This window comes from Vigna radiata, unplaced genomic scaffold (genome assembly GCF_000741045.1).
Source record: "Vigna radiata var. radiata cultivar VC1973A unplaced genomic scaffold, Vradiata_ver6 scaffold_264, whole genome shotgun sequence".
NCBI classification, from domain to species: Eukaryota; Viridiplantae; Streptophyta; class Magnoliopsida; order Fabales; family Fabaceae; genus Vigna; species Vigna radiata.
The window spans coordinates 131,143-147,041 of record NW_014543984.1 but is presented as its reverse complement, the minus strand read 5'-3'; the positions used below and the strand labels follow the sequence as shown (position 1 = coordinate 147,041).

The window sequence follows — 15,899 nt, the reverse complement described above, 5'->3', positions numbered from 1 at the left end:
CAGTTGAAATTTTTGTACTTAGTTTTGTGTCTTCATTTCTGATCTTTTCACTCTCGTATTCACTACTATATTGAGAACAAAAATTAATTGTGTAGTTTGAATTTATTCTTCAACACCATTCTTATTAAGACTTATTTAACTATTTAAATTAGATCAGCAATAATCTTGGTTCCACCCCTCTATTCTTAGGATTTTGTGGTGACTTTCTAAAGGTGATATATATAAAGAGTCCCTTGAATACTACTAATTACTCATAAAAGACATTCATTAAGTATTCAATCTACACTAAACACTTGTACAACACGTTATTCAACAGTTTTAAGTCTCATCTTTCTGATTTAAATAAATCAATAAATGTAACTTTTTTATCACTACCATTTAGATCACTCTATAATAATTTCTGGCTGGCTAAGGCTAGTCATATTTTTAAAACTATCATTGCAGCATGTCTTATTGCAGCACTTTGGAATCCCTTCTGTCTCAGACAAGTCTAGAATATCCTCTGATTTGTCCTTAAGGCAATAAGACTCCAAGGAAGCAATGCTGGCATCTTCTCTGGCATCAGAGCCAGTGACACATTGTTCAGTCTTAGATTGCTCTTGGCAACAACCAGAACCATTATTTGTTCTGCATGCAGAGTCGTCAAATGTTTTTACCTTTCTTAGACAACAACCATTGCAAGGTTTCACTATATGCACCTCAATAGAGACAGAGTTTCCACTTTGGTTTCTCTTGCTCAACTTCAAAAGTCCAGAAGATTCATTCTTTCTTGTAGTTTCTACATGATAAGTGTCGTCTTTACAACAATCTTTACCACATTTTTCACCAGTAAGAAGCCCTTGGTTCTTAATGTTGTTACTTTCATTGTCCAGTAGAGTCATGGTCAGATCTTCCGAGAAGGTTCCATATTTAGAACTTGCAGATTTTCTTGCATATTTTGGTTTCTCTTGTAAAATTAACATGCTATTGAGAATCACAAGTAAACAGGTCCCAACGTCAGTCAACACAGCAAGCCAAACAATAGGGTATCCTGCAATTGCCAATGCAAGTATAGCACTCTTGAAGCCAACTGAAATAATGACATTCTCAATGAGCTTTCTAGTGGTTTTCCTTGCAAGCCGAATGGCTTCAGGTATCTTTCGGATGTCGTTCGACATAAGAATTGCATTGCCTGTCTCATTTGCCAGAGCTGTACCAGATATTCCCATTGAGATACCAATGTCAGCTGTGGCCAATGCAGGAGCATCATTTATGCCATCACCAATCATGGCTGTTAGCCCATCTTTCTTCAAATTCTCAATGATCACTGCCTTTTCTGCAGGTAGAAGCTCTGCGTGTACAATGTCTAGAGCATGGTTCAACTGCAGAGAATAAGCTAATTTTTCTAAGTTTTAATATGGATCACAAGAAGCAGCATTAATGACCGAAACTGAAGCCTCTTCAGTCAGGAAAAGAAAATTGTCATTGTTGAGAACAAAGTCTATCAAATAAACATATTTTTCATTTTGTCATAAGATTGTTGGTTAAATAGAGTACACGTTACTATGAGCATACCTGACTTTGAACATACATAGCTGCTTGAGTGCTATCTCCTGTTAGCATGACAGATCTCACGCCTAACAACTTTAGCTCTTCTATTGCCTCCAAAGCACCTGATCTGCAATTGTCGACTAAGCTGAAGACTCCAACCATAGTCGGTCCACAGTATCGTTTCGGGATAGAAATTTCTTGGCTTTGAAATTGCAACTGACAATCAACTAAAAAGACATAGAATAGCTCAGTGCATAAACTATCACAAGGGATAAATGTGAACAACGAAGCACACATAGTAATGAAATAATCTTAAATTGTTACCTTAAGAGTACTTAAAATATATTCTGAGTTTTTTAGTCTCAGTAGAAGAGATAAACTAATGAACAAAGGATATGAACTAAAGGCTAATGGCTATTGTTCAAGTGCCAGATTTTGAAGAACTGTTAGAAAATCTTGGAAATATATGGAAAATTGTTCAAGTGATTGTATCTGATAAAAGGTGACCAAATAGCAAAGAATCAACGTCAGTAAAATGGAAAGCCACACACACTCATTCAAATATTCAAGTCAAGATTGAAAAGACTACAAGAACTGCTTTTGAAATTAAGGACATGGTTTTATAATCACCTCTTCCGGAGTCAGCCCTAGAACCGATTCTTCTATTTCCAATATAGATATCCTTCCCATCAATTGTACCAAAAACTCCTTCACCAGCAAAATTTTCAAAATTCTCAACATTTTCAGGGATTGGCTTGACAGAATTAGACATTCCATATTCCACTAGTGCAGCTGCCATAGGATGACTTGATTTACTCTCGATACTTGAAACCCTGAAATGTTTTCATTAAACAAAATCAAATTAGTCATAAAACAACTATGAACACTCCAAACAGGGTGTATAGACATTCTTTCGTTTGATTGATAAGTTACCAGTACAGTAAAGTTTCAATGCTAATGTCATCTACAACAGAAAAATCTGCCACTGTGAATTCTCCCCTTGTTATTGTGCCAGTTTTATCAAAAGCCACTGTCTTAATTTCAGACAGTGTTTCAATATAATCTCCACCTTTCAGTAGTAACCCATTTGTTGCAGCTTTTGTGAGAGCACAAAAGATTGCAACGGGAGTAGAGAGGATGAGAGCACAAGGACATGCACTTAACAAAACCACAATTGCAAGATGAAACCAAGGTTTTATATCAGGAACTTCTAATGCAGCTGGAACCACAGCAATGCTAGCTGAAATCAAAACAACAGCTGCAAGATGATATAAAAATATACAAATATCAGTATTTGCTCTGATAATGTAGGTATAAAGCATATTTATTAATCAATATCTTAAACGCAGAAATTAAAAAGTAACGTGGTGCAATTTATATTTTTACTTTCACAAAGGAAAAAAGTTGCTGAAGTATGTACTTAATACTTACCAGGAATATAGTACTTAGCGAAATTATCAATGAATCTTTGTGTTCGAGATTTTCTGCTAGAGGCCTCTTCAACAAGTTTTGACATTCTAGCCACCACTGTGTCTTTTGCCAGCACTGTAGTTTTCACACTTATATATCCTGGGATGATATACAATCAGAATTAGTTAAGCATTGTTTCGGTAAAAGAAAGTTAAAAGATAAAGAATAGCTGGATACTTAACCATTCACATTGATGGTTCCAGCCAACACTACTGAATCAAACTCTTTGATCACAGGCAATGATTCTCCTGTTAACATCTTTTCATCAACTTCACACTTTCCTTCCACCACTATTCCATCAAGAGGAATAGCATCACCCGACTTGACTGCAAGTATGGTGTTGATCTTAACATCATTCACGTCAACACGTTCCCCAGTTTCAGCAATAACAGCTTTTTGAGGAGCCATACTAGTCAAAGAAGACATTGCAACCTTTGCCTAAAGTACAGGTTTAAAATGTCAAACGTTAACATGAAGTCGATCTTACAGTGTCTGTTCTTCAATCAGTACTTGCATACTGCTAGCACTAAGCACTAATCTGTGTTTATGAGTGTGAACAGATAATAATTAGTTTTAAATAAATAGGTCTGAAATCTTATGATATTAATTTATTCATAATATTAATCTAGTTACCAGAGATATCTGCAGCACAGCTGAAAACAAATATAGAAACAAGGAAAAACCATAATGATTTTACAACAGAGGAATATTTCAGAAGCAAATGTAATTGGAATTTGAGAAATGATACTGAAGACTATGATGAAGTTCATGTACCTTGTTTCTCTACCACTTTATAGATATGAGCTTAAACTTATGAAACTCGTCATAACATATTGAGTAGCAATGTTTTCTTCTAGTACTAAGTGTGTGTTGAACAACTTAACAGTGACTAATGTGTATGAGAGGGAAGAAAACAGAAATTCTTCAGTATCTCATAATAAGAGTATAGAGAAACAAGAATCCAGCTGTAGTCACCTTCGGTCAAGAGCAAAGCAAGATGGTAAACTTGGAATTTGCTTATCCCTCTAACAAATCCTTACAATGTTTTAAGAAATCACTCCTATGTAACCTGGTACTGCACGTTTCTTGAGGAACCCTCAACCATGATTAGTCATTGGCAAAGTTGTGAAAACATTAAAAATCAAATCTACATTTATCCCTCAAAGAAGGAAGCTAGAGTATACAAATAACCACATTAAAAGCACACAATTTGGCATTAATCAAGAAAGTGTAGCAAACATTTAAGGAGAAAGGGGGAAATGATGTCCCAAACCTTGTGAGTTGCTCTTGTCTCAAGCCATTGAGCAATGGAGAATAAGAAGATGATGACACCGGCCTCCCAAAAATCTTGTAAAGCAGCAGTACTACATACTGCAAGATATAAAAATGAAACATAAGAAACAGGACATTTTTTACGTGTAAACTAACAAGTGCTGTTATTTTCTTTGGAAAGTAAACTACAATAGTAAAGCCTACCACTTTTTATTGAGGAATCAATAAATTACAATTCAAACCAAAGTACCTGCCAATAGAACCAGAATGTTGATATTAAGAGTAAGAGCCTTAATGGATGCAATGGCTCTGAGTAGAACCTTAGGGAAGCCAATGACAACAGAAACAAGTGCCAACCATTCCAAAGGGTGATATATATATTTCAAGAAAGAAAGTGCCAGAAACAAGCCACACACCATTGTATTTAAATCTGGCCATTTCTTTTCATTATCAGTCTCTCCCTGCGGTCTCAAACTAGCTTCAAGTCTTGCAGCATTCAGTGCATCAGCTGACATAATCAAACAACAAAGATAAATGAATTGTTGGGTTTTTTTTTGAGGAAAATAAAGTAATGACTTTCTATAAGACTTTTCCCCTTATTTCGGATATTTAGGAACAGAAAATAGACTAAAGCAAAAACGTGTTTCAGTGAATTTCTGGTAACTACGATCAAGTTCGCACTAAGTAAAATTATACTTATTGACATATTGCTAGTTAAGCAAAAGTTTTAATATTCTAGACCCTGAATAAGAGATTGACATGATGAGTTCTACCTACGTGACAGCAAAACAATCCGTCAAGTTGACACAATTCAGACCCCAAGAAAAGCTAGCATGTAATCAGAAAGCAAAAACATGAACAAGAAGTAACAGTTTTAAAAAGTAAAATTGCATCATGAACTGAGAAAAGCATATAGTAACACACCCCATATATCCAAGCAATAAAGGAAGCTATGAGCTATATCACATAAAGATTAAAGAACCAGTCAACTTCTCTCGTGATCATAACATATATTTAAATCGATGATCGACCCCTTTGTTAGAACCAAAGGAAAGTGAAGAGAAAAGGGTACAGAAATCACCTATTTGTGAGTCAGAAATGAAGAGAACATCATGGACAACGGTGACTGTTCGTGTAGGGACTATCACAGTGACATGTTTGACGCCATGAAGAGGCTTCACAATTCTTTCAACCAGTGCTGCTTCTGTAGCACAGCACATTCCCAACACTTCGAAGCTGCTTCTCTTAATATTTTCTGCCATTTTCTTCTCCACTATGAGCTTCAAAATGAAGAACCAAAAAAAAAAAAAAAAAAGGGCATAAACTTTTGAAACTAAGTAAAACTGAATATCCAACTTGTGTGTATATGTTATGTCCCTAACAATTACTAAACATAATTTCCCCATATAGGTCTGTTTATGGTTTGTGCACTACAACGTAAGAAAATAATGGTTGACTTTGCTGGTTTACAAGAATATTGGATGACATTTGTACTTGATAAATTATTATACGTCTTTCACTGACCAATAAAACAATTCTACCTGTCATATTCTAATACAAATTGAATATATTGTTAGAAAATGGATTTTTAAGCCTAATTCAACCCCACAAAACCGTTTTGTAAGGTGAGGTTTGCACCTCACTTATATATTATAATTTATCCTTATCTCTAGTCGACGTGGGACTTCCAACATATATAGACAGGAAAATAAATAAATACAGAATATCTAATATAAATATGAACAATATTCAGCTTTTTTTAATTGGGTACAAGAATAATATATGAGATCCATATTTGTTTTGTCTTTTATTTCTCTATTGGACTTTGTTTTAAACTATTAAGGTACGTAGTTTATTTGGTTCTTGGTTTTGAAATTAATGCAATTATATGTAATTAATTCTTTATTATAACATCATATTTCTTTTACTTTCATTTTTTATTTTAATAAAATAATCATTTGATAAATATTTGATCAGGTAAAGCGTACTTGTTATCTAATGAGAATAGAAATAAAACACAACTCTTACTTTAAGAACACAAAAAAAATATAGTCAAACATATTCATTTTAGGTTTATATAAAGACTATTTAATAATATAGTCATTGTCGTATGCGTATTTGCATTTTTTAAATTAAAAAATAATAATAATCTAAGTTATTGTTTAATATTGGAATTAAAAATTTATAAAAATAAATAAATTCTTTAAAATATATTTTAAATCGTTTTCACTATTTGTTTGATAAGAGATATTGAAAAACAAAAGTTAAATATAACTATTACAAGAAAGTTAATAATTATATGTGCAAAAAAAATGTTAAACTTAATAATAATTTTTAAAAAATATATATACATATTAAATAAGAGAGTCAATAAAAATTGACTCCGAATATTTGTATTTATTGCGAGAATTTAATATTAGTGTATAGCAACAATTTAAAAAGACAATCGATGTGTTCTTTACCAAGACTGTAAGTGTATTTTGCTGAACTTAATTATCAGGAATCCAAATTAACAGAGGATGCATGAGTAGGAAAAATAATATAATACGAAAAACATGCCTATTTGAACAGGAAAAAAAAAAGTCGATTAACTCGATTCAAATTTTAGTAGTCATGAAAACATAGGTTAAATATATTTTTAATTTTTAAATTTTAATATAAAATTCAAATTAATTCGATTCAAATTTAATATATTGTAATCCTGAAACTTAAAATATGAAAATAGATAGATATATTTTTTAAACTAATGATATTATAATTTCTTTTAACTTATTAATCGATATTTTCACTGACATTTAGACAAAATAAATTTTAATTTTGTACCAAAATTTATGAAATAAAAATATTTAATCTCAAAAACAGTAGCGAGTTATTTACCACTCTAATAGAAAGATCCCTATTGAATCCGTTTTCTTCCAGTATTACAGAAAGAGTATAATTTTAGCAAATTTAATATTATTAATTAAATTAACTAATTATTTAATAAGTATGAATTAAGTGTAAACAGTTTATATTTTAAACAAACTAAGTTCAATAGAATTATTTTAAACAAAACTTGAAAGCATACGTTTGTCATATTTTTGTTGTTTAAGATTCTCTTACTTCCTAAACAAATTGAGGGCAAGTTAAACAACCACATATTATTTATACAATATTTTATTAAACAATCCAAAATCTCTGCTGCTTCATCCACTACCATTACTTTAATTTATTTCCATTATTTACTTCTATATATATCTATTATAAGAATTTTTCCTTTCAAAAGTATTAATAAATTTACAGCTATTTTTTAAATGATTTAAAAATAAAGTATTTTCATGAAAAACGGAAATAAAAGAATTCTTATTGTCTGATATAATATAACTGTAAAGGAAAAAAAAAAGTATATTAAATAGTTTAAGAAAATTATCGAAGCTCTATTGTGTGGTGATTAGTTACTTATATAAATCTAGCAGCCAATATAATTTTGGTACAGAATGTTTGTTCCTAACCTTCATAATTTATACTTGGATGCATATCTGGACCAGAATATTTTATTGGATAATATTTATTATATTATTATAATATTTTTTAGTGTTATAAATTTATTATTGTGTGTCTGCTGGGATGTGATGTTGTGCTAGATCACACTACCTAACCTTTTTATGAGTCTCCAGCTGTGAGCCGAAGTAAACATAGTACTCAAATTTAATTAAGATATTTCTGCTTGTTTTTATTTATGTATATTTTTAAAAATTATTATTTATATTTAAGAGGTAAAAACTTAAGATAGTAATTATTATAATTTAATGGAGAGAGAGAGAGAGGGAGAGATTATTACAATCCGGAATTCATTTGTCTTATATTTTATTTATTATTAAAAAAAAATTAGAAAGAAATAAGTGTTCTACTTATTTTAATGTGAATTTTAAAAGTTTTACAAAATATTTAGAAAGAAGTTTCACCAAATTTTAGTAGTAATTTACATCCACAATCTCTTTCATATTTTTTTGTCTTTTTTAAGCTGGGAGAAAATTATATGTATTAATGTAATTATGAAATGAGAAACAGTGTTTTATCTCTGTGATATTTCTGTATAATGTACTTAAAACCTCCCAAAGGATCAATCAACATCAAAATAATATGTAAGGTAAAAAGGGTTATCAATTTAATAAGAAGTTTGAGTTTAAGTCTAAATCTTTACTATAAGTTGTTCTTATATTTTGTTAGTATGAGTCTTCAACAATTATATATATAAATAAATAAATTGGAAATCACTTAAGAATAAACATAAATAGGTTAGGAATTGCTGGTGGCTGGGCCATTCAGCATATGCATTTCAATGTGTTCAACTTAAAGACTTGTTGGATAATACTGGAACACTTTCTTTAATATTGTTATCTTTTGGTTGTTATTTCTGTATGGTATAGCTTGCAGTAGTGATCATTCTTTTGAGGAGTGAATCATCAGTGCAGAAAATGACCATGCAATGTCATGTTCTGCATCTGAAATTGAAATTGATGTTGTATTTATTATTACATTTACAAGGAAAAAAGGGTAGGGTCAAAATTGAAGCAAGTAGTTGAGTTGGATTATGATGAACATTTGACATTCTCATAAATACAGAAAAGAAAATAATAAAGGATTGATGCAGAAGAGGCTTTTTTCTGCAGCCTCATATTTATGTAACAGTATGCATATATCTACAAGGTAGATGAAAGTTGGAGCAAACAGTTTTACTCTTAAGTACTTGCAACTGAGTCAGGTAGAGACATTGAAAAGGAAGTGTCATGTTCATATTCCAGATCATCAAAACCCCATAGCTCCACCTCTTGCTCCTTCTCCTCTGCCATTTCCCATTTCTCTTTATCTATTTCCCACTTCTCCATTACCTCCACCACCTATCACCACACACACACACACACACACACAAAATCATCACATATTTCATCTAAAGGACAATCATTTTTAGAAACATTCCTTGCTGCCCAGAACACAATCTCACTTAAAATTTTGCAATGAACCATCTTTTCATCCATTAACAATCTAATAAACATGTACAATTCTTAACTAAACATGCACTTTTTACCACACCATTAAAGTTAAACATCCATTAACCCATTGTTTTAAGATTTTGAACAGAACATGACCTTAACCCCTTATGTAATTGAACTCAAGTCTCATTAATATTGTATCTTATATTCACTTATAATAAGATATAATTTTATAAGATTGAATTAAATTTAAAGTTTTTATCTTTGCAACCACATCTATCTGATTATGATAGCAGTTGCATTAATTTGACTACAAGATTATTTTCTGAAAATTAATCCGAGAGTAAGCTTCTATATTGGAGTTATTTATTCAAAGTTTTAATTGCAGCATGAGACTTAGATAAATTTCGTTGTACTGATTAAAGAAAGGCAGGGGAGGGGGGGACCAGTCACAGACACAGACTGTTCTACCTATAAAGCATTACATAATACATAATAGTTATATAGCTTTTTTATAAACATTAAATAGTGTTACTTATACAATGCCGGGGTGGTTACACCAGTGGCAGTTATTATCCTAATCTGATGAACAAAACAAAGTTATTGATTAGTTTCAACAGAGAAAAAGAAAAGAAATAAAAATAATGGTGATTACCTGTTAGACAACAAAATAAGAGTGACTAATGAAAGAAATCAATATTAAAATGTTATCAGCCACAGGCAGCAGTAATTGTCATATTAGTAACGTTGAATTTGAGAATCAGAGCTAAATCTTTCCTTTGACTTGAACACTCTGAGCCAAAAGGACAAAGGTAATCCAACTCTAACCAAATAAATAAAAAAGTTTAAAAAGAATACACTGATATTGTAAATGAGATTATTTTATTCTTATAAACTAATTAAATATGTTTTTAGTCTTTTATAAATAAGACAAAATTCATTTTTAGTCTCTTTTTCATGTAGCATTTATAAAACAAGATGAGAATGGAAACAGTGTGTTTATTTTTAAGTTGAAACCAGCATTCAACTTGAATCCTGCAGTATTTTTTTCTAGTTACATTGAACTTCATAGAAAGTTGTAAAACCTGAATGCAAAGATCCTCTGATAAATTTTCATTGATATGAGAAACAAAAGAGAATATAGTTTTAGGATTAAAATGAAGCTTTACATAAGATTTGAGGAAAGTGAAAGTGATAGGAAAGTTGAGCAACAAATGTGTTTGAGGTACCTCACTCATGGTAGGTCTGCAAGTTGCAGATGCCCGAATGCAAAGGGAGGCAGCAAAGGCTACTCTATTAAACTGTGTCACATCATAAGCCCCTCCAAGCCTTGGATCTACCACTTTTTCTATCTCCCCTTTGTTTAGTATTGGTTTAGCCTACATATCAAGTCAAAGTAGCAAAAATGTTTAAACAATGTAATGTAACACTAAACAAGCTCACCATTAGTCTAGCCTAAATCTAGACCAACCAAACCAAATGTAGGGTTTTGCATGAATCATGACAATTAGAATTAAGTGCTCAAATAACAAGAGTTTCAACATCAGAGATCAATAGGGATAATACCCAGCTGTGCACGCTTTGGTGAGACCCATCCACTGGTTTCCTTCCAGAGAGGATTTCAAGCAAGAACACACCAAAGGCAAATACATCTGTCTTCTCATCCACAACTCCATGCATGTAGTACTCTGGTGCCAAATGCCTACAAAATATAGTAACAAATTCCCATTTACATCGATATAATACTATATTTATATGATGGAAAATTGGCAATCATTTAAGGAAATAGAAAACAAAGGGTACCCAAATGTCCCTTCTATTGGGGCTATTGAGTGGTGAGTCCACTGAGATGGAAGCCACCTTGCTAATCCAAAATCAGATATCTGCCACAATTCAGTTAAAAAGAGAGAGTAAAGCTACCAAATTATCTGTTGTTGAGACACAGATTGAACTAATGAACACAAGTAGAGTACAGATTGAAGAACCTTTGGTTCAAAATCTGCTGTTAACAAAACGTTTGAGGCCTTGATGTCCCTATGAATTATCCTCCTCTTGCAGCCTTTGTGCAAGTAGTGAAGACCACGTGCGGTCCCAAGAGCTATCTTGTACCTTGTCTTCCAATCTAAAGGAGGCAAGTTATCATCTACATGGAACATCCACACACTAATTATTAACATCTTTTCTTTTTTCTTTTCTGCAAAACAACATCATATGACAAATTTTGCAGCCCCAAACAGTTACAGAAAAAAAAATACTTTTTTCATTTTCTTTTTCTTTCATTTTTGTTGGATTTTATTAATGTACCATGAATAACAGAAGCAACAGAACCGACGGTGGATAGCTCAAAAACGAGGTAAAGTCCATTGTCAATGCAACACCCCAGAAGAGGCAACACGTTGGCATGGCGCACGTGACCAATTGTGCCAATCTCTATCAGAAACTCCTTCTCCTTTCTCTCATCAGTCGAAGTTCTGGTGAGCCTCTTCACCGCAACTTCCTCACCACCACGCAACGTTCCCTTATAAACCTCTGCATACCCTCCTCTCCCAACCAAATTCCCTGCAAAAACAAGAGAAAAAAAAAAAAGTCAAAACAAAGAAGCTTAGTATATCAAGCACAAAAGGTAGACTGATATCAAGGCTTTGAACAAAGGTCTTCATTTGAGCCATCTTCAAGGCTTTTAGAGTTTCTAAGATTGCAACATGTCTGCATTTTTTCATATTACTTTTCTTATAATGAACATAGTCCTCACAATATCGCAAGGCCATAATCGAGGCTTTCGGAGTTTCTTGACCTCATCATGTTTACAATTTTGCATGATATCAGTGATGAAATGTAACCGTAGCTTAACTGCAACTGCAAGTTGAATCCTTAAGGGAGACTAATCAAAGTACCTGAGCTAAAACCATTGGTGGCATCAAACAACTCTTCAAAGGAGAAGCATTTCCAAGACGGTCTTAGAGGGTGCTCTTCACATGAAGGAGCCACCAACCCAACATTGTTTTCTTCCCCAAACCCGCGTTTTCCAAACGAGAAAAACCTCTTCAAGCTGTTGCTCCGTATATACTTCATTGAGATAGGCACCAAACAGGGGACTCTGTTTTTCACGCAGAGCAGAAACAGAGAACACAAGTTGTTGTTCCTGTGACGTGAATGAAAGAGAACAAGGCAGTTTTATGAGAGTGAAGAGAGAATGAATGAAAATGGGCTTGGAAGAGAGAATAAGTGCAGTGCATGTGTATTTTGGAGTTCGTTAGCTACTACTAAATGCGCTGTCTCGTATAAATAGGGAATGACAGAGCCTCCTTTTTCTTTTTCATGACGTATATGCCAACAGAAGCTAACAGATCTGACACGTTAGAACATGACAAACAATATTGCTACATCCAACAAAAAGCAACTGCTACTAAGTATTCTTTAAAAAAACAAAAATCATAAAAATATGTTCTTATTTTTATATTTTAGACAATCTTTGTCAAGATTCCTATTTAATCGTATCAATAAATTTGATTTTCAGATCATAAAATTGTGTTTATGTAATTTCTATCTGATTATTTATTAAATAAAAATACCCAAAAGTAATACTAAATTTGTCAATATAAAATATATACTCTTTCATCATATTTGACTGAAATTATAGAGAACTCTACTAATTATTAATGCACTTGACTCCTCATTTTCAACTTATTTTAAGTGTAATTTTTAATTAAAATATTTTTATTTATTAATTTTTCTATTAGCATTTTAAGATATTAGTTATGAAGAAATAAAATTAACCAAAAAATAATAATTTGCTTACCCTAAAAATATTAGACTCGCCATTTTCTTTTATGATTCTTCTTTTATTTTTTAATTTTAAAACAAATAAAAAAAAGCAGGGAAACTACCTTTATTTAAAAAGAATATCTCTCACAATTAAACAATATAACTCTCCCTCAATTTTTTTTCTTAAATATCATTTTATGATTGGAGGAATGAGGATTTATAAAGAAAAACAATGAGACAGTTAGTTTATTTTATTGCAATAATATCATTGTGTTTATTCACTAGTGTCATTATGGGCGTACATTTGAAAAAAAAAAACATTTATAACTCATTATTTATTTAAGCATAAAGTTTTAAATATCTTAAAATTTTTTACTATAAGAAATACCTATAATGTTAATTAACTATATTATAACAAAAACATATGTTTTATGTAACCTAGCCATGTTAAAAATTAGGATATTTCTAAAAAAAAAATATTCATGTTATATCCCTTTAACAGGATCATGGCACTTTTTTCATTCTTATAAGATTCCATTCCATTAGGGAATAACGATGAGCCTACTTTCAGGTTTGCTTCTATTTAAGGAGAAAGTTTCATTTATTGCTTAATTATTAAAAGTTAATATGACATTGAGAACTCAAATTGTTGCTTTCTAATTTATGATTAGGTACTTATATATAGCTAAGCATGAGATTTAAGAATATAAGTAAATTTCTTCAACTTAAGATTATTTGAATTAGGTAAAATTTCTGGTTGTAGAACCATGTTGCGACAAATATAGTAATAAAGTTGTGATCTGTATGCTAATATGAGTCCCCACTAAAAAGTGAGAGATTCTTATTCCATTAATTAGTTCATCAATTAGTGACGTAATTTCTTTACCTTTAATACCAAATTCATTTGCTTTTTCTTTTTCTTTTTCTCTTTTTTTTCGTATTAACTTCAAATTTCAAAATGTCAATTCATATTCATGGGTTTTTGGAATGAAAATGGAACTATAATTTGGAGGGAAACTTCATTTACGTATCAAATTCTGAGCTAGCTAGTATCTTTATTTATAGGTATATAGTACCATATATAAAAATTAGATTATAGTTGTAATAAATTTCTTAATGGATTAGGTTGTTAAGAAATGAATTTTAAGTCTAATTCAATCTTATAAAACTATAGTTTTGATATCATGTTAAGAAATTAACTTTAAGTCTAACCCAGTCTTACAAAATTAGTTTGTAAGATGCGATTTACGTCTACTTATATATTATAGATTGAATTTATTTTTAGTTGATGTAGAATTTCTAACATAGATTATGATATGAAAATCTTAAAGGAATAGGTTATAATTTGAACGAAATTCCTATGACATTGATATTGTTTGTTTTACTTTGGAATTAAAATTAATGTATAATCAAAATTCTTTTACTCTATCTTTTAAATGATAACTTTAAATATGTAAATGAACACTTCTTAAATTATGAGAATCATACTAATAGGAGAAACAGAGAAGCAAAGAATAATCTGTGTATTATCTTAATTCTGCATAATGCAGATACAAATATTTATACATCAAGATTATAACAGAATTAATTATAATTCTATTTAATCTATCAGCTATACACAGAATAATAACAAACAAAAATAATAACAAACAAAATCTTAAAACCTAAAAAGAAGGATATCAAATATTAAATCCTAACAACACTTGAAATTTTTAAACGGATTGACAACATTTTTTTGACAACATTTGAACATTGATTACGTGTCAATATGTGATTGGTCAAAAATTACTCAACAATAATATTTATGATTATTATTATTGATTGTGGAGTAATTTTTGACCAATCACAGATTGACACGTAATCAATGTTCAAATGTTGTCAAAAAAAAGTTGTCTAAATATCATTATCCTTTACAAAAGAAGATGTAAGTATTGATATTTCTTTTATATATATATATATATATGTCTACAATTACATATATATACTTATCATGAAATTAACTTCGATTTTTATAAAACAGTGAAGGCAATTTGTTTTATTTAAGTACTTTCTTTTATGAATGGTTAGGTCTTATAGTTCATCCAACTTTCAAAGAGACAATCAATGATTTTCTTCTAGATGTACTATTTCACGTTTCTTTTTCAGTAGATTTTATTTTAATTAAGATATATTTCACAACCTTTTCATAAAAAAATGTAAGAAGTAAATAAAAGAGAAAGAAAATGCATAAATTAATTTGTAAAAGCTTTCTCAAATATTTTAAAAAAGTTAGTTTTAAATCAGAATTTAAATTAATTTTATTCTTTTCTTATTTTTTTTTAATTGAAGTTCTTCTTGATGAATATAAGTCATAAAAGTAGTTTATTTTCTGCACAATAAATAGGTCGCTTTCATTCAGAATTATTTGGTTAGGTTTTGTCATATGTGCTTAAAGTTTCAACTGAATCTGGACTGAAGCACATGGAACAGTTTCATGCTGAATCTACAGAAAACCCAAATTATTATTCTACACTTGTAAACTTTCGAAAAAAGCCATTCTAATATTTATAATTAAAAAAGTCAATGCATTTATTTATATCTTTAAAAATGACACGTATTACTTGTATTAAATATTTTGTTTTTATTTTCTTGACTATATATATATATATATATATATATATATATATATATATATATATGAGTTTGTAAAAGAGAAGTATATGATATTAATTAATATTTGTTGTGTCAATGATCTATGTATAATTTATTATTGCAAGCATGCACATAGAAAGGTGTGATCATAGTTTATCATTGGCACTAAGAAAAGTCTTGTGATAGAAAACAAAATAGTTTACCTCATCTATATAATCTCTATATTTAACTTGTATTAATATGATATTTTATTGTTCA

The 15,899-nt window shown here is 30.5% G+C and overlaps 2 protein-coding genes across 3 annotated transcripts; both read right to left on the bottom strand.

The window, feature by feature from the left end:
* Nucleotides 1-286: 286 nt before the first annotated feature.
* LOC106755194 (putative inactive cadmium/zinc-transporting ATPase HMA3) lies at nucleotides 287-5,659 on the bottom strand. The gene is made up of 9 exons (XM_022778187.1): nucleotides 5,354-5,659; nucleotides 4,523-4,780; nucleotides 4,274-4,371; nucleotides 3,183-3,438; nucleotides 2,962-3,099; nucleotides 2,464-2,788; nucleotides 2,161-2,363; nucleotides 1,555-1,757; nucleotides 287-1,361 (listed from the first exon to the last, which is right to left on the bottom strand). The coding sequence occupies exons 1-9, from the start codon at nucleotides 5,532-5,534 to the stop codon at nucleotides 384-386; spliced, it is 2,640 nt and encodes an 879-aa protein (XP_022633908.1). The 5' UTR covers nucleotides 5,535-5,659; the 3' UTR covers nucleotides 287-383.
* A 3,160-nt stretch (nucleotides 5,660-8,819) lies between these two features.
* On the bottom strand, nucleotides 8,820-12,566 carry LOC111240519 (probable receptor-like serine/threonine-protein kinase At5g57670). Of its 2 annotated transcripts, none has more exons than XM_022778189.1 (7): nucleotides 12,140-12,566; nucleotides 11,550-11,804; nucleotides 11,231-11,367; nucleotides 11,049-11,128; nucleotides 10,812-10,947; nucleotides 10,475-10,624; nucleotides 8,820-9,152 (listed from the first exon to the last, which is right to left on the bottom strand). In XM_022778189.1, exons 1-7 carry the CDS (start codon nucleotides 12,315-12,317, stop codon nucleotides 8,994-8,996), a joined length of 1,095 nt encoding a protein of 364 aa, XP_022633910.1. In that variant the 5' UTR covers nucleotides 12,318-12,566; the 3' UTR covers nucleotides 8,820-8,993. The 2 variants fall into 2 exon arrangements, with proteins under 2 accessions (XP_022633910.1, XP_022633909.1); XM_022778188.1 differs by having other exon boundaries at nucleotides 11,231-11,388; nucleotides 12,140-12,562.
* Between the last annotated feature and the right edge of the window lie 3,333 nt (nucleotides 12,567-15,899).